Source organism: Paramacrobiotus metropolitanus, unplaced genomic scaffold (assembly GCF_019649055.1).
Source record: "Paramacrobiotus metropolitanus isolate TYO unplaced genomic scaffold, Prichtersi_v1.0 Parri_scaffold0000038, whole genome shotgun sequence".
Taxonomy (NCBI): domain Eukaryota; kingdom Metazoa; phylum Tardigrada; class Eutardigrada; order Parachela; family Macrobiotidae; genus Paramacrobiotus; species Paramacrobiotus metropolitanus.
Genome location: NW_026570258.1, coordinates 1023623 through 1049441, shown reverse-complemented (window position 1 = coordinate 1049441; position 25819 = coordinate 1023623). Strand labels below are relative to the sequence as shown.

The 25819-nt window shown below is 41.5% G+C and overlaps 2 protein-coding genes and 2 long non-coding RNA genes across 5 annotated transcripts; 3 read left to right on the top strand and 1 right to left on the bottom strand.

Annotated features, from left to right (window-relative positions):
- The first annotated feature begins 317 nt into the window (after positions 1 to 317).
- Positions 318 to 3823, top strand: LOC129589981 (serotriflin-like). Its single transcript, XM_055484925.1, has 4 exons — positions 318 to 669; positions 1365 to 1613; positions 2040 to 2274; positions 3216 to 3823. Exons 1-4 carry the CDS (start codon positions 600 to 602, stop codon positions 3589 to 3591), a joined length of 930 nt encoding a protein of 309 aa, XP_055340900.1. The 5' UTR covers positions 318 to 599; the 3' UTR covers positions 3592 to 3823.
- A 1463-nt stretch (positions 3824 to 5286) lies between these two features.
- On the top strand, positions 5287 to 6853 carry LOC129589983 (uncharacterized). Its single transcript, XR_008690677.1, has 2 exons — positions 5287 to 5473; positions 6100 to 6853. It is a non-coding gene; the product is annotated as an uncharacterized LOC129589983 (long non-coding RNA).
- Positions 6854 to 14513: 7660 nt separating this feature from the next.
- Positions 14514 to 16873, top strand: LOC129590001 (uncharacterized). Of its 2 annotated transcripts, none has more exons than XR_008690679.1 (3): positions 14514 to 14863; positions 14942 to 16138; positions 16202 to 16873. It is a non-coding gene; the product is annotated as an uncharacterized LOC129590001 (long non-coding RNA). The 2 variants fall into 2 exon arrangements; XR_008690680.1 differs by having other exon boundaries at positions 14514 to 15081; positions 15179 to 16138.
- Positions 16874 to 19461: 2588 nt separating this feature from the next.
- LOC129589971 (uncharacterized) lies at positions 19462 to 23759 on the bottom strand. Its single transcript, XM_055484913.1, has 8 exons — positions 23076 to 23759; positions 22727 to 22814; positions 22549 to 22615; positions 22371 to 22486; positions 21317 to 21571; positions 21067 to 21127; positions 20560 to 20816; positions 19462 to 19930 (listed from the first exon to the last, which is right to left on the bottom strand). Exons 1-8 carry the CDS (start codon positions 23363 to 23365, stop codon positions 19790 to 19792), a joined length of 1275 nt encoding a protein of 424 aa, XP_055340888.1. The 5' UTR covers positions 23366 to 23759; the 3' UTR covers positions 19462 to 19789.
- Positions 23760 to 25819: the final 2060 nt, after the last annotated feature.

The window sequence follows — 25819 nt, the reverse complement described above, 5'->3', positions numbered from 1 at the left end:
TGCTCGTAACTGTATGTAGTCGTAACAGACGATAAAATAGACTATTTTATTGTCAGACAGTCAGACACAGATACAAGTAAATACAGTCTGCAGATATTTTAGAAGGGTAGTGACGCCCTCGGAGAAAAATCCACGGAAAACTAATACTACAGCAAAATTTAAAAATCAGAAGAAAGAAGAGCCTTTTGTTATTATTTAAATAACTAATTCAGTAATCATTATTACTTATGTATTTAAATACTTGCCCACTGCAATGTATTGTACGATCGTGTCGCCGTCGATCATGATTTAAGTACTGTATCGTGCCTGAAATTGGAACTACTGTACTGTAGTTGTCGATAAGATTCAAAAATTTTGACCAACGCAAAATCATACCCGCGGGCCTGAATTTTAATACACACACTCGTACAAAATTATTCTATCCGGCGTTATGATTTAGCCCAATTTTGCGAGCATATGGATTCTGGAGCTGACTACTCTAACACTGCAAAACCTTCTGCCCACATAACACGTACGAGTACATAACAATATAACATCAATTCTGGTTCAAATTCGCGTTGGTTTGGTGGGCAACAAACCTATACCTCCTTGCTGCCAGTATGTGGGCAACCATATTAGCCTTGACAAGGACGTATCTGTGGGTCCTCGTGGTGACTGCTGACACACAGCGTAAGCGGTAAGAAGTATGTTTGTCATTGGTTTTCAAGACTGTTGCAGTTCTTCGACTAACACGATAGCTTTTGCTGGTGACCTTTAGAACCGCTGCCATGGTTTGTACGGAATAATCTAGTCAACTGGCAGACAAAATGATTTGAACGTCTGCGGCTTCTTTACGTTTAGTTACAGTTTTCCATTCACTTATTAAAGTTTGTATTTTCTATATTTTTTTATGGCCCACAAAAATATTTTCTATATTTTTTTATGGCCCACAAAAAAATAATGATTTACTCTCTGGTTCCCAAGAACAGCGTTGTACTGGCGTAACAATGATAATCTCATAGAAAATGCAAGACTAAATTAGGCTGACTAGAGTAGGTGGAAAAGTTGACAGTGGCTGAAAAAATAAAAAATAATATGATTAGCAAATAAGTAATGTTTTATCGCTCAAGATTAATTTTAAAATAATAGCACTTTAAACATTTATGCTTTTATTCAGCATTTTTTGCGTTAGGGCCTACCTTAGACGAACCATACAGAATAAGTAGAAGAAGCGATTATTCCTCATCGTGCTAAATGCAGTATAGGATCTTCATTTGAGAGAATCACCTTATAAAAATTGTGTCGTAATAGAATAGTATTATCAGAATCAGACGGCAAAATACCCTGCATGCACCAAAATTAGAAACTTTTGTTGTACATTATAGCCTGCCCTTTCCTCACCACTGCCGAACCCACACCGCCCCCGGGTAGCCCAAAAGTCAACACGAAAGATCCGGATGTCGTTAAAGAAATCCTCGAAGCCCATAATGTACTGCGCGCCAAGATCCCCTCGACGGCAATGTTCGAGTTGACTTGGGATGCCGACGCGGCCGCAGACGCGGCCACGTGGACGTCCAAATGCGTATTCCGCCACCCCTCGGAACCGGGCGACATGGACTTCCTCAAACCTAAAAGTAAATTTAAGTATTTTAATTTTCCGTTAATTTTACTGAATTATGTTTTGTACAATTGTAGGATCCCACGTCTTCCCAAAATATTACAGTGATAAATTCTTTTTTTTATTTATCGGCAATCTTCATACCCATAAAAGAATACGAAGGAATAAAGGGAATACCAGAAAGTAATTCCAGAAAGGCATCTTATTTACATTAATAGTTAAATAAAATTCTTGAATCAAGTTTTTGATGGTCATCTCATAGAAGGGCATCCCATAATTATAAAGGTCATCAATAATTGTTGTTAAAAATAATTTTACCCGATGACCGTTCTAATGCTTTTCATATTACCGGCCTCCTATGTCGATTATGGGTATATCGCTTCTACCTACCAATTAAAAAGTAATTATCAACTTTAAAGTCAGTGGACAAGTTTGTTCGCAGAGCCGGGTTGCGGTCAGAATTTATTTGCCAACAGCGGCGACAAGCCAGTCAACTGGACCACCGTCGTGGGGTCGTGGTACTCAGAGATCAAGAACTTCAAGCTGGGCGGCAAAAATGAATTCATGAAAGTCGGGCACTACACGCAAGTAGTATGGAACGACACGTACTCAGTGGGCTGCTACTACAGAATATGCGACAAAGTGGGACATTATTTCGCATGCAATTATTATCCTGCGTAAGTTGGCAAATCGTTTACTGCCCACGTATGGCAGATCTAAAACGCTAAAAGAACTCAATGCGTTGATCTTCCGTACTGCCAGCTGTGTGTAGTGGTATACAGTGGTACAGTGGTAGTGGTCTGTACACTACTATACAGGATTAATTCATAACAATACTGGATTTCTCTAGTTTTGGTATAGGCACTATAGGGAATTACTAATTAATTAACGCCCGGCCTTTCATTTTAATTTCCATCTTCAGTGTACTTGCGGGATTTGGCCCGGTACATGGTACCAAATCCGTGTACATGCAGGAAAACTTACTTCCGCGCACTCCGAAACACCTATTTGCTTTCTTTTATGACATTTCTGTAGCCCTATGATTTGTACGGTATACATAGGCGTAAAAACCGTTTGTGCGCGCAACATCCGGTTCGGGAGTTATGGTTGTAAAAAATTCCAAAAGGTTTAAATGTGTACCAAAAGTCTCGTTATCAGCCGGCCTCATTTAAAAGTTGCACATAAATGCACGTAAGTATGAAAATCGTTTTTTCACCGAATTAGAGTTGCACCGTTTTTTTAAAATTTTAAAATGAATGTCAAAAATTTTGAAATTCATTTTAAAATTTTAAAAAAGTGCTAGGACCGTGGTTCGGTGTAAAAGCGCTCTTCATGCTTCTGTGCGTCGTTTTCATGCGGAATTTATAGGAGGTCGGTTGATAACGAAACTTTTGGTACAACTGAAGGAATTTAAACTTTTTGGGGTTTTCTTACAGCCACAACTTCCGAACCGGATGTTGCGCGCACAAAACGGTTTTTTCTCCTATGCATACCGTACACGAATTTGGTGCCATGTACCGGGCTAAATCATTTAATAAAATGAACTAGGGAGTGCCGAGCTGTCCTGCAAATACAAATTTCGAATATTCTATAATCTGTTGCACTCGTCCTGTTATAGCGGGAATATAAATTTCAACATACCTTACGAACCCGGTCCGGCTTGCCTGAAATGTCCGAAGGAACGGGACTGTAACAGAGGACTCTGCACCAACCCGTGTAAAGTCACCGATGGATGGAACGACTGTCAATCGAAATACTTTCCTGACGGATGTCCAGACCTCGCTCAGTTGAACGAAGCGCAGAGACCAGCTTTCCCCAACTGTAATGCTACGTGTCAGTGTAAACCCAAAGGACTACTCATTGTGAACCCGTGGGATCGGAGCGCCGCCACTACTATCACCTGGAGGGACTCGCGTACGCCGATCTCGAAGTTCTGGTTTATGACCTTCGTTTTAGTTAGCCACCCGTGTTTTCGAGGCCTTTATTTACGGTAATCAATAACTGTTGTGATTAGTTGCTCTATGATAACTTTAATTTCATTGCACCTTTCAAACACGCTGCAGCGGACCGCTCTTTGCGCTCAAACTTTTAAAGGCATGTAAGGTCGCCATGAACCTACAGCATTTTGATGTTTGTTGGTATCATTGTAAGGTCGCCTATCTGTAGGTAGGTACGCCTATCAGTGTTTAAGAGAGTTTTGTCAAATTTGTGCGATTTGTCATTGTGATTTTGCATATTAGTACATTTCAATCAAACCATATTAAATTATGGTGAAGGCTCCTCATACCACCGTTTACCACCTTAGGCTCCTTTCGTACCACCTTTCGTACCGCCTTTGGCTCCTTATACCACCTCTTGCACACTACGTTTGACTCCGCAAACCACCATAATTTTTTTTAAACTTTTAATAAAATGATATAAAAATGGTGTTGACTGTGGGCCATTTGCTGCGGCATTCGCGTATGTCCTTTTCTACAAAAAAAGCCCGGCAGAGACATCGTATACCCGCAAAAGTATTCGAAAATGGATTTTAGAATAATTTGCGAAGAAAAACTGCTTCCACTAAAAAGACGCACCGGAGAACAAGCCCTGAGAATTACCAATCCGAGATTTGATTTCATATATCCGCTTTAGATGCGGGATTGTACGAAACACATCGTGTAGATACGGATGTACCTGCGCAATCTAGGTAATCATTCAGTTATTCCAGTTATAAAAAACTAAAAATGGATAGACACATGCAGAAGTTAAGTAGTAAATAAATGGTGGTATGCGGAGTCAAAAGTGGTGTCCAAAAGGTGGTACTAGGAGCCAAAGGTGGTACGAAAGGTGGTATTAGGAGCCAAAGGGGGTATAAAGGTGGTATGCGAAGCCTTCACCATAAATTATTGGATAATAACTGCCAGGACCTTCCGAATTTGCAAGATTATTTTGAATTCGTCTGCTAGAGTTAAATTGTCTGAAACATGATGGTATTACAGATTACACCAGCAACTGATCGTAGCTTCGAGTAGGGATGAGGGAAGTCTAAAGTATGTTTTTGGTATTGTTCGTTCTTGATATAAGTTCATATATACAAGGTAGCTTCGCGCATCCGCGCTCGGCACTAAGTACTGGATAGTATTGGCTTTGTTTCGGAAAGGTCATTATGAAAATATAAAGGCTGACGTTCGAAATTTCCGACGTCCTGACAATTTTAATTTTTCACGTTCTGACGTTCTGACGTTCCGACGTTCTGACGTTCTAACGTTCTGACGTTCTAACGTTCTGATGTTCTTACTTTATGACGTTTTGACCTTCTGACGTTATGACGTTCTGACGTTCTGACGTTTTTACTTTATGACGTTCTGACGTTCTAACGTTCTGACATTCTGACGTTATGAAGTTCTGACGTTCTGACGCTCTAACCTTCTGACGTTCTAACGTTCTGATGTTCTTACTTTATAACGTTCTGACGTTCTAACGTTCTGACGTTCCGATGTTCTTACTTTATGACGTTCTGACAGTGTTACGTTCTGACGTTCACACGTATTGAATTTCTGACGTTTTGACGCTCTGAAATACGTATGGACTTTTGCATGACGTAATAATATATAATTTTACCTAAAGAGCAGTCTTTATGCATCCGCTATAGTCTCCGTGGTTACAGACTTTATGTTTTAAAGCACGTTTTATTGCTGTGCAGTGAATACTTTTTTGAGTGCTCTTTACGTTTCCTATACTTAAGACCTGGTGAAACCATCTTCTGACCACTGGTTATTAAAAACAAACAAAAATTTATTGGCACACCTATGGAATTTTTTAAGACCAAGCTGGACTTAAACTGACCACGAGTTATCGAGGAGTTTAAAACGGCGCATAAATACGCTTTGGTCGGTAAGCTTGTATGAACATAAAGATACAATATTGTATTGTTATCGGTTTGTAACCAGTACGTGCGGACTCTGAACATGTGAACCCACGTGATGATTGTGACCAGGGCGTACATAAACATGGGTTACGGTATTACTGCGGGAATGTCGCTATAGAATTCCGAAGCATGCTCCAAATTGTAATCACATTATCGCCGCTACAGTAAGCGATTACCGTGTGATTCGTGTCCATTTTCTTTATTAACCTCTAGAATTTCTGACTTAATTATAATGACTATCATTCTCACATACTTTTACGACATAATCTTGCATTGCCACCAGCAAAAGATCATGCTCTTCAGTCCTCAGTTATAACTGCAAAATGTGGTAGCGCATGGCCATGGTTGATGTACTTACCTAAATTACCATGGTCATGTATATGTACCCTCATGTAATTACACTTGCATCATGGTTTTTGGTATACAGCGTAGTCCTTGAAGATTATTAACTTAGGCATTATAATAAGCTTAGCAACGTATCTGCGCTTGCGAGAAATTTGAGAAAACCCACGTAGTACAGTTTCGGCTGAACTACTACCGGGTAAGCTGCTACTACTAGTTGGTTTACACAATGCTAGATGCTGTTTTTCAGTTTTACAGACTACTCGCACTGCTTTCCACTTTGGCCACACGCCACGCTCGGTCCTCGGATCCTCCATACGTTAGCTCAGCGCGATAAAGTCAAGTTGTCAATAATTACTATATTCAGTTCTTGCCACGGAAGGACCAACGGTCTCAGCGAAACGAAAATGATATCCACTCACGGCCTTACTGCCATAACCATCATGCTTGTGAGCCTGGTGTGGCCAGCCCCTGTGCTATCACTGACGTGTGCCTCCTGCAGTGCATCGAAGGGCGACACTGGCGACTGCAAAACTACAGTTACTTGTCCGTCTACAGCCAAGCCCGACTTTACATCCTGTGGCATGAACTATGACGCAACCTCAAAAAAGTTCGCGTTTTCCGGGTGCGCGAAATCGACTTTTGATGGCAGCGGATGCCTGTCGTCATCCTGCGCTTGTAAGACCGATTCGTGTAACGCAAAGGACACCCTTCCTGCGGATTTTCCCAAAGCGTCAGGGCAAGTTAACGTGGTGTACGGAGCCGGGACCGCCGCGGGCGAGGAAATTCGCGCACAGCACTATTTAACTGGATTGGGTATCATGCTGTCCGTGATCCTCCTGCACCGTCATTCATATTAGCGTGCGCCGAAATTTGCGCTTCTTCGTGACTTTTCTGCCACATTCGCACAAAACAAGCAACTGTGTTATCGTAAACTTTTAAATCTTTGTAAAAAAACAGCTCATACTGTGCTTTATGGCCTATGATAAAGTATCTTAATTTTAGGCATTCAGTGCAAACATTAATTACATTTTAAACAAACATGCGTAAACAGTGAGTACTGTACAATTGTTCGAAATAATTTCTCGAGGGATATCCACGGCGGCGGCCGAGCCACACCCCGATCAGCAGCGCAATATGCTGTTTTACCCCGGCAGTGCCTGGCTCATCAACACCATAGTCCACATGTGCAGCACCAGTCGTCACAACGTTAATCGCGCGAAGTCGACTGTCACGAATGCGACCTCGACGGTGATTAACAGTCACTCAGTAACTTGAATCGACCAACACTCCGTCGATATGCCGTAAAATAAGAAAAAACCCAAAAAATGGTAAAATAACAACGCCAAGAAATCTGAAATCTCAGAAACCTATACAAACCGACGCGTGTACCTCTGTCGACCATGCGGTAGGTTCGACAAATGACGGTCTAGCAACAGACTGGTCCGACTTGACGACGGGTCGCTATCGTGTACTTTCGTTTTGATGACGATCGACGAAATGACTTACCCTCGTACTATGTAACTTTAATACAGATAGCATTTAGTCGTACAAAACCGAAGGGCAGATCTTTTTCCATCTGTTGGGAACTTGGGATTATACCTCGGCGGGCGCTCTTTGCACAAATACGTACATGCAAAAAGTACATAGTACAATAGGTTGAATAAACATACACTTGTTTGAATGAACATTAATTTTAATAGGCTTTTGCTGTACAGCGGGATAATCTTAGCAACGTTAAGAGTCTTCGTTAAATCTCGCAATGTTCTGAAGTCTACTTTGTCTGCGACAAATCCGAGAAGTTACTTACGTCTTACAGTAAGGAAATGTGCGCATTATATAATGTTATTGTACTTTAACTCTGCCAAAAAACGGCTTATTAGAAGTGCATAACTTGTGACTAGGCTTTCGCTGTACTACTTAATTATATTCTAAATAAAATTCAGTTTCACTGCAATTTTAGTCTGTCTAACTTTACTCAGATTCTCAACACGGGTTAGCGCACAGAATCGTTAATCACCACTGTACAGCTCCTCCCGAGGAAGTCTCTGCGCAATGAAAACGATATCCAACCACGGCCTCACTGCCACAACAATCCTGTTTGAGTCTGCTGCTGCCAGCTCCTGTGCTATCACTGACGTGTGCCTCCTGCAGTGCATCGAAGGGCGAGACCGGCGCCTGTGAAGCCACTGTTACCTGCCCGTCTGCAGCCAAGCCCGACTTTACATCATGCGGCATGAGCTATGACGCAACCTCAAAAACGTTCGCGTTTTCCGGGTGCGCGAAATCGACTTTTGATGGTAGCGGATGTCTGTCGTCATCCTGCGCTTGTAAGACCGATTCGTGTAACGCAAAGGACACCCTTCCTGCGGACTTTCCCAAAGCGTCCGGACAAGTTAATGTGGTATATGGAGACGGAGCTCCTCCCACCACAACGCTCTCTGCGTCCTCCACACCAGCCGCACGCGCTGGTGCGGATGAAATTCACGCGGGCCACTATAAAATTTTAGTTCTATTCGGTTTCACGGTATCTTTGACCTTCCTGCACCGGTATTTACCATAATAATATTCGTTCAAGTTAAATGTAGCAACCTGGCCAGACAACAAGGATTTGCGGAATTCGTTGCCAAAAAAACTGTTTGCTGCATAAGTACGTACTAGCAGTGGTTTTGATTAAATTTTACGGAACTAATCCACGAAGACTTAGCAACGCACTGTACTTATATCTGCGCCTGCGAGAAATCTGAGAAATTTAGATATCCAAACCTGCGTACTTGTACTTCAGTGCAGTCGAATAGTTTAATACAAACTGCACGATTTATGAACTGCTTTTCACTGTACTACTATTTTCTAGCTGACAAAATGCGCAACGCTTAGTTCCGATGCCAAACTGAAAGTCAATCGTTACCGGCCTTTGCCAAGCATGGGTTTTTCATCGCTTTCCCAGCCATCTGCCAACGCTGTAAAGTTTCTGGCAAGGAAAGGCAACAGTTCTCGGTAAAATGAGAATAGAAGTTAGCGATTATATCGCTAACTTAGGTTAACGCAGTTGAGAGAAACGCTAGCCCTCTAGAAAGTTCCCGAAATATCCGCAACGTCATTACCAAAGCAACTGATTGGCTGACCTCTTGTCGGACGCCATTTTGCCTTTGTTCATCGGGGGCTGTGCACATATCGCTCTTTATAGCAGAGTTGCATTCGAATGTCATTTTTGTTGCGTCTGAATTTGTATTTTCTTTTCTTGTTGCTGAAGACTCTGTGCGATAAATTTCTTTTCTGTTTTCCACCTGCAATATTTGCGAGTGACCTTTGGTGTGTTTTCTTTACCCACCATCCCACCCTTTAGCAACTGGTATATTGATTAAAGGCACAACCCATCTCACTGCTCTCTCCCGCCACGGTACGCACGGAACCGCACCGGAAGGAAACGCAGCAAGCATTCGCATTCTCATATACACCCTGGCCACGAATCAGGGTTCCTGGAGCGAGCGCGCACCAGGCGCATTCTGCATACCCTAAATCCGCATTCTTTACCAGCAAGCATTCCTTCCGGTGGTCGAGCATGTTCTGCAGCTACCTTGAGACCTTGCAGTTGAGCATTGGGTTGGCCAATGTCCCAACTCCTCGTTAGCGTTTCTCGAGACATTAGCGTTAATAATATCCCGTCACTGTCGGAATGTCTTAACCATCCTCTTTATAAATCTGTTACGTTCAGCTCCGGTGTTATCACTAACGTGTGCCTCCTGTCGTGCATCGAAGGGTGAAACTGCCACCTGCAAGACTACAGTTACCTGTCCGCCTGCAGACAAACCCGACTTTACATCCTGTGGCATGACTTATGACAGCAGCTCATACAACTTCGTATTTTCCGGCTGCGCCAGAGCGACCTTCAGTGGCATCAGCGGATGTTTGTCTTCAAGCTGCGCTTGTAGGACCGATTCGTGTAATGCGCAGGATACACTTCCTGGACCTCCGACGTTTCCCTCAGTTAATGGCCAAATTGATGTCGTCAATCTAGCCACGTCTGCCTCGAATAACGCTACTGGCGCGACCTTCGCGCCTGCCGTGAATAATGCCTCTGCCGCAACGAACCTATCCGTTGTATCTGATACACTCCTCGCAACCGACACACCCACTACACCGATCGCGCGTTCCGCAGCAGAGGAGAAGGATGCACGACACCATTGTTTTACTGGATTTGGCATTATGGTATCTGTGTCCTTCCTGCATCGGAGTGCATACTACACAGCACTGCCTGAGTAAAAAATTTGCACTAATTTTGCGTTATTTACAGAGAAAGCTCTGCTGTTAATATGCTTTTACTGTTTTACGCCATCGGTGATTGTGTACGAACATACTGACTTCCGGTGCTAAAATACCGAAATATATCGAGCTATGTATGTGTATTTCAAAGCTATGTATCTGTACAAATAATCGGGGCTAAAAATCTACACTTATTATTGAGAACACTACAAATATTTACGCACAGCGGTTTGCGGACACTTGTAAATTGTAATAGCATCAATCGAGCGTTTTTAAGTATCATCCAATCGCACTGCGTTTCGGTCATGCAGTGCCCACAAAAAGCGAGTGCCCTTTGCTACAGTAGTAAAAAAACATTCCTGCGGTACAGTGTAGTATCACAAAATAAATATGATTCGTAATGTGCATTAAGTAGTTACTCGTATTTATAGCCTTTGCCATTTAAGGTTATTATAAAATTTAAAATGGTTAACAATTATTCGTACGTGGTGCGACCGTGCGAGTACTACAAAGGTAGTACCTTTACCGCTTACCTATTATTTTGCCAGAAAAGGCATGCATTCCTCAGTGAATTTGCTAAAAATAACTGTGAGTCTGTAACTGACTTTTGCACAAATAGTTACTAGTGTAAGTAATCAGAATTCTATGCTTGTCTCAGTTGTGTTCCCGAATCGTAATAACCGTATACTTACGCATGGAGTGTGGATTTTAAAATACTTACTTATATGCATTTGCTTACCTGGCTGTACAAAATTTGATCGGTGCTTAGCAACTTATCAGTGTCTGCAAGAGATTTTGAAATTACTATTCTACCTACTTTTATTACGTAATATAGTGAGCATTTCCTTGTCAGAAGTGCATCGCTTGCGAATAAATTTTCGTTGAACTATGTACTACGCTTTGACTGACTATTTGGGCTACTCCCAGATCGATACCAAATTGTACATCTGTCGATTCCGGCTTTTGTGATACGCGGGTCCCGGCAAAAGTTACCACAAGCAGCCTGTAATTAACCTTGTACAACGTCTGGCTAGAAAAGACCAAAGATCTCAGTGAGATGAAAACGAAATCCACCCACGGTCGTATCGCCATAACTATACTGCTTGTGAGTTTGTTACGGCCTTCTCCGGTGCAGTCACTCACTTGTACCGCCTGCCATACAAAAAATGGCGAAACTGCCAGCTGCCCCGCCAGAATTACCTGCCCGCCTGCTGGCAAGTCGGACTACACATCCTGTGGCATGGCTTATGACAGCGGCTCAAAAAGCTTCCGGTTTTCTGGTTGCGCCAAAACTACCTTCGATGGTAGCGGATGCATATCTCCAAACTGCGCTTGTCAGACCGATTCGTGTAACGCCGAAGACACTTACCCTGCTTTTCCCGCTGTCGATGGCCGTATGTCTGTGGAATATATAACCCCATCCTCCGCTCAAAACGGCGGCAAGGACGCCGCGGACGGCGCGGCGGAGGGGATTCACGCACAACGTTGTTATATGACTGGATTCAGTCTCATGGTGTCTGTGACCTTTCTGTACCGGCACCTTAATTTTCTTAAGTAAGAGTTTGGAGCTGTTTTCTCAGCTTTTCAAGTTTCGTTCACAGTAAACAAATGCCCTGTTATGCTTTCTTAAGGCCTTCCGAGTTCGGACATTAGAGGCTGCTTTTAAGTTTTTAATATTTTGATGTTAGCCTGTTACAACTATTTGTATTTAATCAGCAGAGCGTATCGATTGTATGCATCAGTATAATAATATACCGATTACACACATTATCCTGTTATTGTACAAAAAACAGCCCAGGTTCGGCTTCGCGTCCGCGTTTCTTGTGGTCCAGGCTCGCGTTTTAGATTACTACTCTGTGCAGTAATTTCCAGTACAATCATCACATATTTCTTAATTGTGTTGTTTTGACATTCTCGAAGACCCGTAGACTTATCGTGCTGACGGTATTTAATTTTTTCAGAAATACGTATAGTGGTTATCGGAGTTTTTATTTTAATGAAACGGCTTAAGGGCACAATGCAAGCAAAATAACAAAAGTTCCAGAGAAGCGATAGTGCTGCACTGTATTACAGACTGCAGTATCTGTATATGTGTGGCAGAATGCAGTGCTATGAACGGCACTCATTTAATTTTTGTGCGGCCACGCCTCACTAACCATGGCAGATGAAATATTTTTTTAAACTTACTAAAATAGTATACTATCGTTTTACAAAAGATGGATTTCTTGAATTTACACACGGAAAATGTGCCTGGTTAGTTTTGCTTATTCGCGCTAACCTAGACGGCTTGGACGAAGGTTATTTACTAGTGAATTTAATGCGTAATATCTGGCCATGGCTTGTTTTCTCCAAAGGACAGGGGGAGGCCGGTTGAAACAAAGATTTTTTCTTTGACACTGCATGTCATATTATGACGTGCAGCATTACGCAACAACTTACAAGTACCACTTTGTGTAATAAGGGGTCGTAATAATCAACTCCTGTTAAGGAAGATAAGGTCGTGCGTGACACGAAGCATTCTGATACGAGCTAGCGCAATTAAGTACTAGTACTCGTCAAACTTATAAGAAACACCTTTTACATACAGCCGAAGTTGAGTAGACACCTACTCAACTTAGCTTAGCAACATAGATTCTGTGCCTGTGATAAATCTGAGAAATCAAGTACAGTAAGTACGCAATGCTATACATGTCATAAGCTAATGCAGCCAAAGAATTTTTTTATGAAAACTCTACATTCGAATAGAGTTTCGCTGTACTACTACGCTTCGGCCGTCAATCTGCGTATTTCTCACTTCCGCTGCCAAGACTGGAATCCATTCAGGTGGTTGGCATATTTGCGTCATACTTGCTTAGTCAGCACAGCAAAGTCCTTGACAAAAGTTCTCAGCGAGATGAAACCAATTTCCAGTCACGGTCTTATCGCCATAGCCATCCTGCTTGTGAGCCTGCTACGGCCTGCTCCGGTCCTATCATTGACCTGTGCCTCCTGCAGTTCAACAAACGCGGGTGAAACTGGCACTTGCAATACTACAGTTTCCTGTCCGCCTGCAAATATGCCCGAATTAACATCGCATACGTATTGTGGCATGAAATACGATATGAGCACAAAAGTTTTCCTGTATGGCGGTTGCACCAAGGTGGACACCGATGTTACCGGATGTACGGCAGCTGCATCCTGTGTTTGCAAAGCAGATTTATGCAACAAAGTGGACAAGTATCCTGCTCCTCCGACGTTTCCCGCGCTTACTGGTACTCTAACTGTTAATGTCGTATATTTTGGAGTCGCGGGCACCGGTGCCACCACATCCGCCGCGTCCGGTTCCAACCAGCCCGCTACGTCCGCCGAGCCCGACACGCCCGGTGCCGCCGATGCTGCCGCCGCTGGTGCTGCTTCCACCGTGGCCGCCGCACGCGCCGCAGTGCAGGGAATTCATGCACGGGACTATTATGCAACTGGGTTCGGGATTTTGCTGTCTGTCATCTTCCTGCACCAGCTTTAAAATTACGTTGTATTTCAAGCGAAAATTTACGCTGATATCACATACCTTCGTTTCGTATTCCCAGAACAACTGCCAGTACTAAATAACTATGCTCCTAAATCAGCGATCGCAGTTTAAGAAAGTAACGGATTTCATTGCGTTTTTGGGTCGACAATATTTTTATGATAGTGCGTACAGCATTTTGTAAACACTATGTAAATCAATAATATCTACTATATATGTAATAATTGGTACTTCTGGTTTAATTGAAATGAAAAGTGAAATATTAGATGCACGTCTTCAATCGTAAATAGTAGTAGCGTATGAATGTAATTCTGTAAGAACGGAAAGTGTCCGGAAACGTAACAGTTTGGGGATATGCTATCGTTTTACGGTGAGTTTTACGATGGCCGTTTCACGCAGAACTCCGCATTATCGACATTCGACAAGAGAACCGACAATGTGCGACGACGAGCAGTCTCTGTGCCCAGTGCTGTTCATCCATTTGGGTACATATAGTATTACTACGCAGTATGTACACGAAAGGCTTTGTGGTGCGCATGATGACCTTTCATATCGTCCAATTGGGTTGCCGTCTTTGTCTAGTTTGTCAACATGCTTCTCTGTCTTGCTTGATCGACTGGTAATACGAGTATCTTTCTTTAAATAAAAAAAAATAAACACTCACCCACAGCACTGTTTCACAATCATTGCGATTTATCAGTATCATTAGTATCATTACGATTTACGGTATTGTCACGACGTGGAGCGTCGTGCTCTTTAATAATTAATCAACTAAATACACAAACACCACATAATTATATAACAGGACATTGCAATGGCACCCGTTGCCATGCATCACAGGTATAGTAATGAATCACTCGACTGCTTAAATAAACGACCCAAAGGTTTTGCAAAAACCGTGGGGGTGCCGGAAATAGTTTCCCTATACGTCCAGCCCGGTCCAGGAGCTGAAACCATTAATGCGTCGCTGCTTTTTGTAGTTTAAATCGGGCAGTATGTTTTCTAGTGAAAACGGCTGCAGCATTCGTCAGTTTTTCTCTCCTTATGTAGACCAGCTCAGGCCCTTACCATCCATAATTTGTTGTTGTTGTTGTTGAGAATTTTTAATATATTCATAATGATTGCAACATAAATTGATTGGTTAGCAACATCCATATTGATTGCCTAAAAATGCTTTAAGTTATTTACTTTAGTACTTAGATATTTTGGGAAGACATCTGGAATGTCATCTGCACACTTGCAAAATGTTAGTTTTTTCGAACCAACTTTCACCGTGCAGGCAAGAGCATACTTCAAGAATTTTTTGAAAAATATGCTCTTCCAGGATTGCAGAAATTCAGGGAGAGGACCTGCAGATCTGAAATAAAAGTCTACGGGACTTACGATCCGGAGACAAACAATACAATAATGCATTTATTGTACATGTCCATTTCCCTCAGTTACAAAGTGACTGCGCATATACGAGTACGATGATCTCTCGCATCTCTCCACTTCTTGCATTGGTGTTTTCGTCTGCTGCCTTCTCATTGCGCTGCGCTACAAACTGTAATTTTGGTGACAGCATAAAGTGCAGCACGAAAATATGCAGCGGCGAGAAATCTCTGTGCGGAGTGACATTTGATATACGGGGCATAATCTACTCCATCTTCGATTGCGGATCACTGATGGTGGCCCTAGTACCTCCGGTGTGTATAATACCGAGCAATCAAGTCAGAAATATTTATTCATGTGTGTGCAATACCGACAATTGCAACCAGATCAGCCGAATACCAGATGAATGGTCCCTGTACAATTTGTCAAAGGGTCGCCCAGAACGAGTTCCGCGTTCCACTACTGCAAGCAGTTCGACCGAGAGCGAGGATGGCATCAGCACCGAGGAGAATGCAAGCAAGGCGGAAAAGGTCAAATTTAGCAATATAATTATCGGTGCAGCTGGTGTGTTTATGCTACGCTTGTGGAGGATTTTATGAGCGACTTGCCATTGCTTCATTACCTGCGTAGAACGCACACGCAAGTGCCAAAATTCCCGTGTTGCCTTATTCTGATGGCTCGTTAAGGTCGAGAGACAATGTCACGGTATGTATTGGCTTTTCTCATTACCGCCCGGGAATGGCGTTCGCCACAGAGATTATGGCGATCTGGTGACCATTTCGACCCAAAGAATTGGTGGCCGCAGCCTGCCCTCGTCGCCCGGGCATCAGCACTTATGGAGATCGATTACTTCATCGTTTATTGACACTGTCAATAAATGGCAAGCCACAGAGGATAAAAGCAGGAAACGGTGCGGGGCGTCTAAAGAATTTAGCAAAAGAGTTTCCCAGGGGGTTTCCTAAAGAGTTTCCCAGGGGCATCTAAAGCATTTAGCAAATAGGCTGCGTTTCCGGGTGGATTTGCGCTGTTAGACGTCTAATCTAAATTCGTTGGCCTTCTTCTCTGGAGGTCAAACACCGTGTAACGTTTTTCTCCTGGCTGTACTGATCGATTCGCATTATGGACTGGCGCGAACCCTACGCTGAGTACAGTAAGTAAATGACCATTGCGGCACGGTGATATACGATAAACCCGTAATCCTTTTCTCTCAAAGGCCCTGGGAATGGGAATCTACAAGTCCAGAGTGCGGACGTCTGACTTATTTTTGCTGAAATTTCCGACGTGTTTTAACTGCACGGTGGAGGAAACACTTCCTGCTGTGATCTGGCAGATCCGGATAAAACAAAATTAGGATCAAGCGATTCGAGAAATGTCGGATAAGTTGCATTCAGTTCGGGAAATACTGGGTCGAAGGAAAGAACTCAAAGAACTCAGTTTCATACAGTAGGTACCGTATAATGCTTATGTATTGCATATGCTGCATATGTATTGCGCATTTGCTATTGTCTTTATTAACCTTAGATTAAATGGAAGTGTTTCATAAAATAAGTAAGTACGAGGTACATTCATCCAGACACTGTTATTTATTCACTGCTGGATCAGTCTCGTTTTACTGGCTAATTTCTCAACGAAGGAAAGAACTCAGTTTCATACAGTAGGTACCGTATAATGCTTATGTATTGCATATGCTGCATATGTATTGCGCATTTGCTATTGTCTTTATTAACCTTAGACTAAATGGAAGTGTTTCATAAAATAAGTAAGTACGAGGTACATTCATCCAGACACTGTTATTTATTCACTGCTGGATCAGTCTCGTTTTACTGGCTAATTTGTTGTCTCGTGTCGCTCTGTTCCGGACCCGGCATAAATATAAATAAATCGCTTCGAGAAACAAAAAAGACAAGACTGTTGTTAAAAATAGCTGGCTGACAATAAATAATTTTTAATTTAGTATTCCTCCGGTATTGCCCAGTCTGATCTTACACATGTACATGGTACTGTAATTCTAATCCCTGTTTTCTAGTACCTACTATCACACAATCGTTAAAAATCAGTGTGTTTCCTCATAATTCAGTTGCTAAAACATGTACAAGAAATACTCTTGGGATAGCATAACAACACGTATTTTCACACAGACAAATACCGCTTTCACTAAATAACCATAAAGCAGCATTCTTTTAGGATACAAAACTCACAGTTAAGCACTCAAATAATTATAACAACGGTGTAATAATGTGGAACACGACCAGATTTGTTTTCGCGCCATCATACTGTAAACTGCGAGTCGCGACATTCAGTTTCCAAAGATCGCGAAGCCATTGAAAATACTGCGCCAGGTTTCTCAAATTCTCTTCCATGCTAGTAAAGGTCACGATCAAATCACCTCACAATATTGAGAAATCCACCGTTCTTGCTATGTATCCCGGTCCTCCGTTGTTATTACGGCTGTTAGTCAGCGGTGACCTTTTCCTCCTTTATCAACAACAGCACGAAAAGCAGGATTTATTTTCATTCTTGTAACGTCGCTTATCCCGGCTCTCCACCAACATCGACTGCCGTTTCTTCTTTTTCTTGCCCTTCGGCTGCCCGCTGTCTTTAAAGTTCGTCACCATCGGTTGCCCGACTTTATCTACCTCCGCGGGAATATCCTGGTCCGTGATTTTCCCGGATGCCGCCTCCTCCGAGGGACTCTCCTCCGGCGGGTCCTCCGGTTCCTCCGGATCCTCCGCCGGGGGCGGGGCGGATTTGGCGCTGGAGCGTTTGCGTTTACTGCTGGGCGGCATGGCGGCCACCGGGCCCACCGCCAGGGGCACGGTGCCCGGGGGGTACATCATCATGGGCTGATAGACGACCTGCTGGGGCGGCCGGTTGAGGCTGGCCATTAGGGAGGCGCCGATCAGGGCGTTCTGGAAGTTGTGGTAGTCCTCGTGATTGTGGTGGTGGTGGTGGCCGAAATCGTTGTGGAAGTCATTGTGATGGTGGAAATCATGGTGGTGGAAATCATGATGGTGGAAATCGTTGAAGTGGTCGCTGGATCCGATATTCAAATGGAACGACATGGTTTGCCGACGTTGATTTAAGTTGGTCGTTACTTAAGATTTCAGAGGATGAGTGATGGTTGAACAACGTCAGAAACAAAATTAGCATAATTGGTAGTCAGTAGCATGCGGATTAGTCAGTACCAACCACATCATAATTTTCGCGATCAGTTAATATGCTGACGAATAAAGACCAACCATGATTTGTAGTAACAGACTAATATCGTAGTAACGTTTCCGTTTGGTTTGACGAAATCCATACGAATATAGATAGCTACGAGTAATTTGAGCCGTTATAATCACAGTCTTCTGTCGTAGTTGGTGCAAACATTGTCACCCACATCACCGCATGGATGTACGGTTTTTTACACGATTAGCATGCGACTGATATCTCCTTTGTGTCACATCTATGATGCAAAGTTCGGCAAGATTATGTAATTATTTTCTGAAATCAATTCTCCGTGCTCAAAATTAGTTTCATTTTTTGCAGTGTATACACCGTTAGGCCCTAACATGACATATTATTAATTTTTGTCTTTGGTAAATTGTGTTGATAAATGATTACTAGGGTAATCTTGTAAATCTTTTAAAAAACTACATTTATTATTTATTATGATTATTGATTTTTATATATCATTAAACGGTTGCCACTTTTCCATCATCCTGTGCTTCCTGTGGTTGCTTGGATGCCGGGACATATCGAGCTTCGTAAGCATTACTACAGTACGTACAAGTTTAAGAGTTTTATGAGTTTTAAAGGTTTTTAGGACTTGGACCACTTTGTACCTACAGTGAGTAATGCTTACGAAGCTCGAGATGTAACATACTCGAGTTTATGTACAGTACTTATATATACCTATTTTTATTATCATATTTCATATTTATTGTATATTTTATTATCTGCCATCATAATTATTTGAATTGAAGTACTCAGATTAAGTAGTAAAACGCTATTAAATTCTATATTTGTATTTACATTATAATCAGCGGGTGCATAATATTTCCAGAGCACAAAATTTCGACGGGAAAGTCATGTACAAAAATAATGTGGCAGAATAATTAATATAATATGCTATAAAACGTAGCGTACGTTTCCCAAGCAGTTTAAACCGAACCCAACTTTTTGAGTTGACTAAGACGGTTGCACGATAGAGATACAAAGCCCTCTCTTTCATTCACTACGAAAATCCGCTAGATCATTCCACAGGCAGAAACACGGTTTTCAAAAATCTGTCTGATTGCTACGCAGAAAACGCCGTCTTCCATGAAAACCAGCTTCAGTAAATTGTACAGCAATAATCCCTACAATCAATCCACCAACAATTTCGCTGGGAAATTTAAATCGGAAGACTTACACATTGAGTTTACTATAATCGATAATTTTTATTAATTTTTTATCTCGACGATTAATTGTATATATGAAGTCTTTAAATCCACAGCATATTTTTATTTATTTCATTTTCATCAGGTACCGCACATGTTTTTGTAATTAAGCAAACGCACGACACGAAACCGTAGCCGAAAATTTCAGTATTGATTATTGAGAAGTACCGACACTATTCCCATGTAACTGTTAAAAAAAACACCTCGAGTATCACAAACAATGATCCTCGACAAGCCGCAAACCGTGAAAGCGCATCAGGGCACCGAAATGCAAAAACAAAAGAAAAACTCAAACCTTCAACACAGGCGCTCTCACGAAAAACATAAAATATACATCTTGCTGCGTGTAAAGCGTTAAAACTCTTCAGGAAGCACTTTTAAGCCAGCACCATGCGCGTTTTCATCGCCGAGCTCAGTTCCGTCACCGGACAGGGCGGCGGCGTCGTCGGCGAGGGAGCTCGCTGTGGGATTTCGGTCTTGGCACGGCGCATGCGGCGACGTTCCTTCTTGGACAACGGCTACAAGAAACAAAACACAACAAATTAATTAAAAAGTAATTAAAAAAATAATCCAAAAAAAAAAATCAATAATTAAAAAAATAATCAATAATTAAAAAAAAATAATTAATAATCAATAATAATAATCAATAATTAATAATCAATAATTAAAAAATAATAATCAATAATTAAAAAAATAATCCAAAAATAATCCAAAAAAACCTTCCTCTGAACACCGATTTTCGTTCTTAAAAAAGGTGCATTTTTTGCCCAAAAAAAACTGACTATTGTTCAGCACAACTGCAATCACTTAAAAAAATTCAAACTGCAGAAAGTACCAAACATCACCAATAATTCAAAAATTATTAATAAATAAATGAGAAAAAAATTATGAAATTTACACATCGTCACATCGATATATCGAAAATAATAAGAAAATCCATCTCTTGTGCATTATCATTTCCTCGGCAATTTATTCATTACAAAATTTAAAAATCTAAAAATGCGTATTATCGTCCTAACAAAGTAGTGACAAATTAAGTAGCGAATAATCGCAGATATGCTTCTAATGGTAACTGAAAGGAAATTCTAAATGTTAAATTTCTTCCGAATGGCTTCTTTCAAAAATTCGATCTGATCCGACCATTTACCTTTGCATTATCGGATTTCGGAGACTTTTTGCTAACCGCGGACACCGGCACCGCTTTATCGACCAAGGATTCATCCTCATGAATAGGAGATTCATCCAGTATGATGGTAGTTTGATCTTCAAAGCCCTTATCATTTTCATTAGCATCGTGCTGCGTAAATTCGGGACTGGCGTTGACAGTCGTTGGCACAAGAACGACATCCGCATCGTCGTCGGTGCGACTAGAAATCGACGGTTCTCGGGATCCTTCCAGGGAACCTACAGAGAACGTCATTTGAAAATTAAATTATCGTAAATAGATTTCTGAAATTGTTCTGGTATTAATGAATTCAGTTCTTCAGTGTTGGATTCGTAACAATAAAGTCATTAACTAACAACAAATTCTTGAGGTTCATCACAGTCTCAGTTTACGTTTACTAATTATTAAAACTATTGTCAAATACTCATGAGGAAGCTTGACCTGCTAATTAATTATTTACTTGAAATTCACGTGAAAGCAATTACTTACCGAGACCAGAATCCCGTTCGTGCTTCAGCAGATCAGCATTTTGCCCCGATCCATCGTCATCCTGCGGAATAACAACGATAAGCTGGTGATTTCCAAATAAATAAACAAACTAATAATAAATAAAAAATAATAAATAATAGTAAAAGTAATAATAAACAAAGTAATCTGCGAATAATAAATCAAGTGAAAACAAAATATACGAAAAAATCATGGAAACTCTGGAAAAGTAAAAATAAGCAAAATAAAATACCTCGGCGTTTTTATCGTCGTCGAATTCCTGAGATGCATCCTGGATACCCTGATCTTCAGGCACTGATGCGGAAATATTAGGTCGTGTATCAGCACTGCACTGAATAGTTCCATGTTCGCTTACTAGATACACATTGGCGCCGGCGGCGGGGCTGGCGTCGTTGATCAGACGGATGCTGTCGTAGTGGTTGCCGCCCGTGTACAGCAGATGCACCTGCTTCAGCTTGGCCGGATCGACGTTGTGGTTGGGCGGTAACTATCCCGAAAACACACCAAAATTAAAAAAGACAAATCAGACAACAAATCAGGCAACCTGATACATCGAACCAAAATAAGTACATAACTGGGATATCATCGTTACAAGCAATTAAAACAATCGGCATTAAAAATTTAATTAAGTTTAAATTCAAACAATTTTAACTAAATTTAATGGCAAACAAAATCGGAAAATGTTTCAACATGTACAGTAGAAACAGTACAAAGTATTATAAGACGCTGTGTTTTAATACCGTCAAGGTGAACTAGGCAGAGATGGGAGTCATTTATAGCCATCACACTACGATACTGCACAACTTCTACCAAGTATGAATGACGAGACATCCATGAAAACCTTCATTCGTATTTCTGTACTGGCTAGTAACACGTAAGTAATAGCAATCCTAATCATATCGATGTCGCAAATAAATAACTCATTCGATATAAAAAATTGACAATATTTCCCATTTAAAACTAACACCAGGAAAACGGAGGCAACAGAAATCCATTAACAAAATTATGCTACTGAAATTCGAAACGAAAAAAACATCCCACAACTATCAACGCGAACACAGCACAACCAAAGAAAATTCTGGGAAAAAATTCAATAGGCAATTAAGGTAAATCAAAAGAAGAAGAAATTACTGCAAAAATATGAAAATAATTATTAAACAATAAAATCACAATTAAAAAATATGAAGAGTAATAATATCAAAATTCCACTTATGAACATTTTGCTGTCCAAAATATTCCAACACAACGCGGACAAATAAATACACAAACTAATCTAAAATAATTACCTGTAGTGTGATTTTTTCATCGGGCTGATGGACGAACACCAGACGATTGTAGGCCCGCGCGAACGCAACCAAACACTCCTGTCCGCCAAACGTCCCGTTCTTTGATAATTTTTTCACTGCGAAAACAGCCAGAATTTACGAAAATAGATTAACAATATTCCACAAAATCGTGGCTCACGTCGGATGTCAAAATTCTTCTCTTCTTCCAGCTCGTGAAAGGTGTCGTACTGCTCCTTGTGCTTGGTCTGAAAACACCCGCAAATCAGATTAAAAAATAAAATCCAAAACAATAAAATCAAAGAAAATACGAAATTAAATTTTAATTTTAATCTGCACGCTGATTAGACGGTATTTACAATGTGCTCCACGATGTTCGTGCGATAATGGCGATGGTTGTTCTCGTTTCCCTCCAACTGATCACCAAACGCACGGAACATACAGTTCCTAAAAATTCAGCAGTCCAAGGTTAAAATTAAAAGTCAGATCGACTGCAGACGTAAGCAGAATCAAAACTCCACCGACGTATACTACACATTCCCTGTATCGATTATGCACTACTAACACAGCGTACTGGCAAAATGTCTCAAACAACCGTATTTAAAAAGCGAAGTCCCCTTTCATCGCGAAAAAATAGTTTTTGGACTTGGAAACCCTTATTAATTGTCTCAAATGGTTCAAAATAAAAGATTTATCAATATTTCGTACCCGTCGCCAGTCATCCGCCGGATCTGCAGGCCAATAATCCGGAAATGCTCATCCAAATCAACCCCGCTGTTGGCATTGCGTCGTTTGCAGGCGCGATCCAGCCGAGCACGACGGCTCTCTTCTTTCTTGTTAACAGGCGTGATATTCTGCGAATCCGACTGGCTCGTACGCGGGGATGAAGTTCCTAATGTGCCTGGCGCAGTGTGGCGTTTAGCAGGGGGAGCGGGTTTGGTCGTGGTGCGCGCAGTAGGTCGCGGCGTGTGACGCTGTCCTGCTTTCTTCTTCGGCATGCTTAACTGGGAGACGAATCAGACGATTACAGTGGGAGAGATCACAAAGCGAGAATTATCATGTCCTTCAGATTTTCAAGCAAGCCACATGCATATCACGATCTACGGCAAAAAAACTACTGGAGAGCAGGAAAATCACCGAAACTTGAATTCAAATAAAGGAACGAAAAAAACCAGGAAAAAGTAAAAACCGGAAAAAAAGAACATCTGAAAATAGAATATTCGGTTTTCCCTGAAGAGTCAGATTCTGGACATAAAATCTTCCCAATCGGGGAACAGAACTTCAAAAATTACTTTTATGAATTTTATTTTACGTGAGCCTTAAAAATTTAAAGAGAATGCATCCCGAAAATCATAAGTTTAAACTTTAAAGTTCAAACTGGGACGTCTCCGATAATTTTCACGATAAGGAAAATCGGTCAACTTTTACTTGTTTAGCTAGTAGTGCACGTGGTCTTATCGTCTTACGTAAGCACGCCACCGGGCGCTTGCATTGGTGACAAGCCCGAAATGAACCGAAATGAATTACGGGGTGAATGGTTTCTGCAGGCCTTTCAGATGTCTAGACGGTACACACCGCCAGTCTGGGCGGTAAGCGCTGTCATTCGTATTCATCTCACTCACTGTCATCAGCCGCGTGTCTGCAGTCCGCTTACGGCAGTCAGACGCGGCTTGCAGGCTACCGCAACACCATTAATTTTCATTTTTAAGCGCTGCGCTGCCACTTGCCAGAGCATTTTTATTAACAAAATTCCCGGAAAAGATTTGAACCAGGTGGGCCGTAAAATTACTAAAAAAGCCGGAGCCCGGACGGGTACTGGAACACACCTATCTTTCTAATCGGCATCGCGGATGGACGTTTTTGGTGTCACAATAATGTCGAAGAAAAGTTGATACAGTACTCGTACTTCGTTTTGAACTTTTAACTCATACTGGGCAAACAAGCGCTGCTTTGTTCGTATCGGCACCTTATGTAGTATTTAATTCATTTCGGCCGCCGTATTTTATTACCTTAAATCTAAAAAATCTAAAAAGTAAAAATTCAAGAAACCTCAGAAATCATATTTAAACGCAGTCTGCTAACCGGTAAGTAGAGTCTTTGGTAGAGAATACAGCCGCAAGAAGAAAAATACAGGTATAACGCCGGCCGCCGGATGCGGTTTACATGTAGTATCCGGTGTTGGCCGACTTGAATGCCGCTCACTGTTCCCTGACTTCGTTGTACGAGTAGGTTTCCAAATTTTCGTAACGTCCGACCGATTTTCAAAATATAATTTTCATGACAAAAACAAAAAGAAAATACAGCCCTGAACGTTATATACTGGTACTGTACCAGTAACGTTCAGGGCAGTAGTCCAGTGGCACGCACCACTTCTGTCCGGCGCACACGATCAGTTATATGTACATTCGTTATAACAAGTATATCCGGCGCAATGATTCCTGAAAATCAAGCTGTATCAAGCTTTTGCTGAATTGACAATCCCCGAAAATGGAAGTGGTATCGTTTTCATCGTTTTCGTTGGCAATAAGTCGGCATCATCGCTGTACGTGCATAACAGTGTACTCCGTTTCACTAATATTTAAAATTTTGCTGCAATTTTCAGAAAAATGTTAATAGCACTAAATTAGAATAATGTTTACTTTCAGACTTTGGATTACAACCTCATAATGTCGGGAGACTACAGTTACAGGCTGTTGCAGACAACATAGCGAAACATATTACTACTGTGTGAGAGAGAATAGATTTCTTCATGTCCAGTTAAAAAGGAACACCATGAAGCAAGCAGCAAAGTTGCATACATGCTAAAAATTAATACGAAACAAAACCGTGATAAAGGTTGTAATCTTTGCAGCAACATGCATATGGTAATTAACAAAATAAACAGCAGCCACAACGGCGGGCAAAATCAGTCTAACAAATCACTCTCGGTCTATAGTATGATTAGTATCTGCTTCCTGAAATCTTTTATGCAAGGCTTGTCTGATACCGAATTTTGGTTTCCCTACTCCCATTCACGCAGACACAGAAGAGGGCAAATCTAACAAGAGTTAACAATACAGGAACGCAAGACAGGTACTTATCCAGCGCTCTTGACAAAACGTTGCATATTAGGGTCATGAAAGTAGAACAGAACAGGAGCAGCAGCCATACCTACCTCCCGTCTGCACGAGTACTCTCTCAAAATCGTCAGCTGAAACGGTGTAATACCATTACAATAAAATGGATGTTGACTGATTGTAGAGTTTTATTGGGCAAAGGCCATGATGACTGATTGAATAGGTAACTTGATTGAATAGGCCATGTTGACTGATTGAATAGGTAACTCACTAACTCCGTAACTGTACAACTGTTCAATGTAATAAATGCATATCGAATCATCGATCGTGAGGAAGAGAAATTAATAGCACTGACGCTGCATTTTGACGTTTGAGCAAGTGGAATGGTGCATCATA

Coding starts and splice junctions, on each gene's coding strand:
- LOC129589981 (XM_055484925.1), top strand. CDS start 600: ATGTGGGCAACCATATTAGCCTTGACAAGGACGTATCTGTGGGTCCTC. Junction 670..1,364: donor GGTGACTGCTGACACACAGC/GTAAGCGGTAAG, acceptor TGTACATTATAG/CCTGCCCTTTCCTCACCACT. Junction 1,614..2,039: donor GGACTTCCTCAAACCTAAAA/GTAAATTTAAGT, acceptor GTTTGTTCGCAG/AGCCGGGTTGCGGTCAGAAT.
- LOC129589971 (XM_055484913.1), bottom strand. CDS start 23,365: ATGCCGAAGAAGAAAGCAGGACAGCGTCACACGCCGCGACCTACTGCG. Junction 22,487..22,548: donor GAAGAATTTTGACATCCGAC/GTGAGCCACGAT, acceptor CTGTTTTCGCAG/TGAAAAAATTATCAAAGAAC. Junction 19,931..20,559: donor CGAAATCCGATAATGCAAAG/GTAAATGGTCGG, acceptor TGTTTCTTGTAG/CCGTTGTCCAAGAAGGAACG.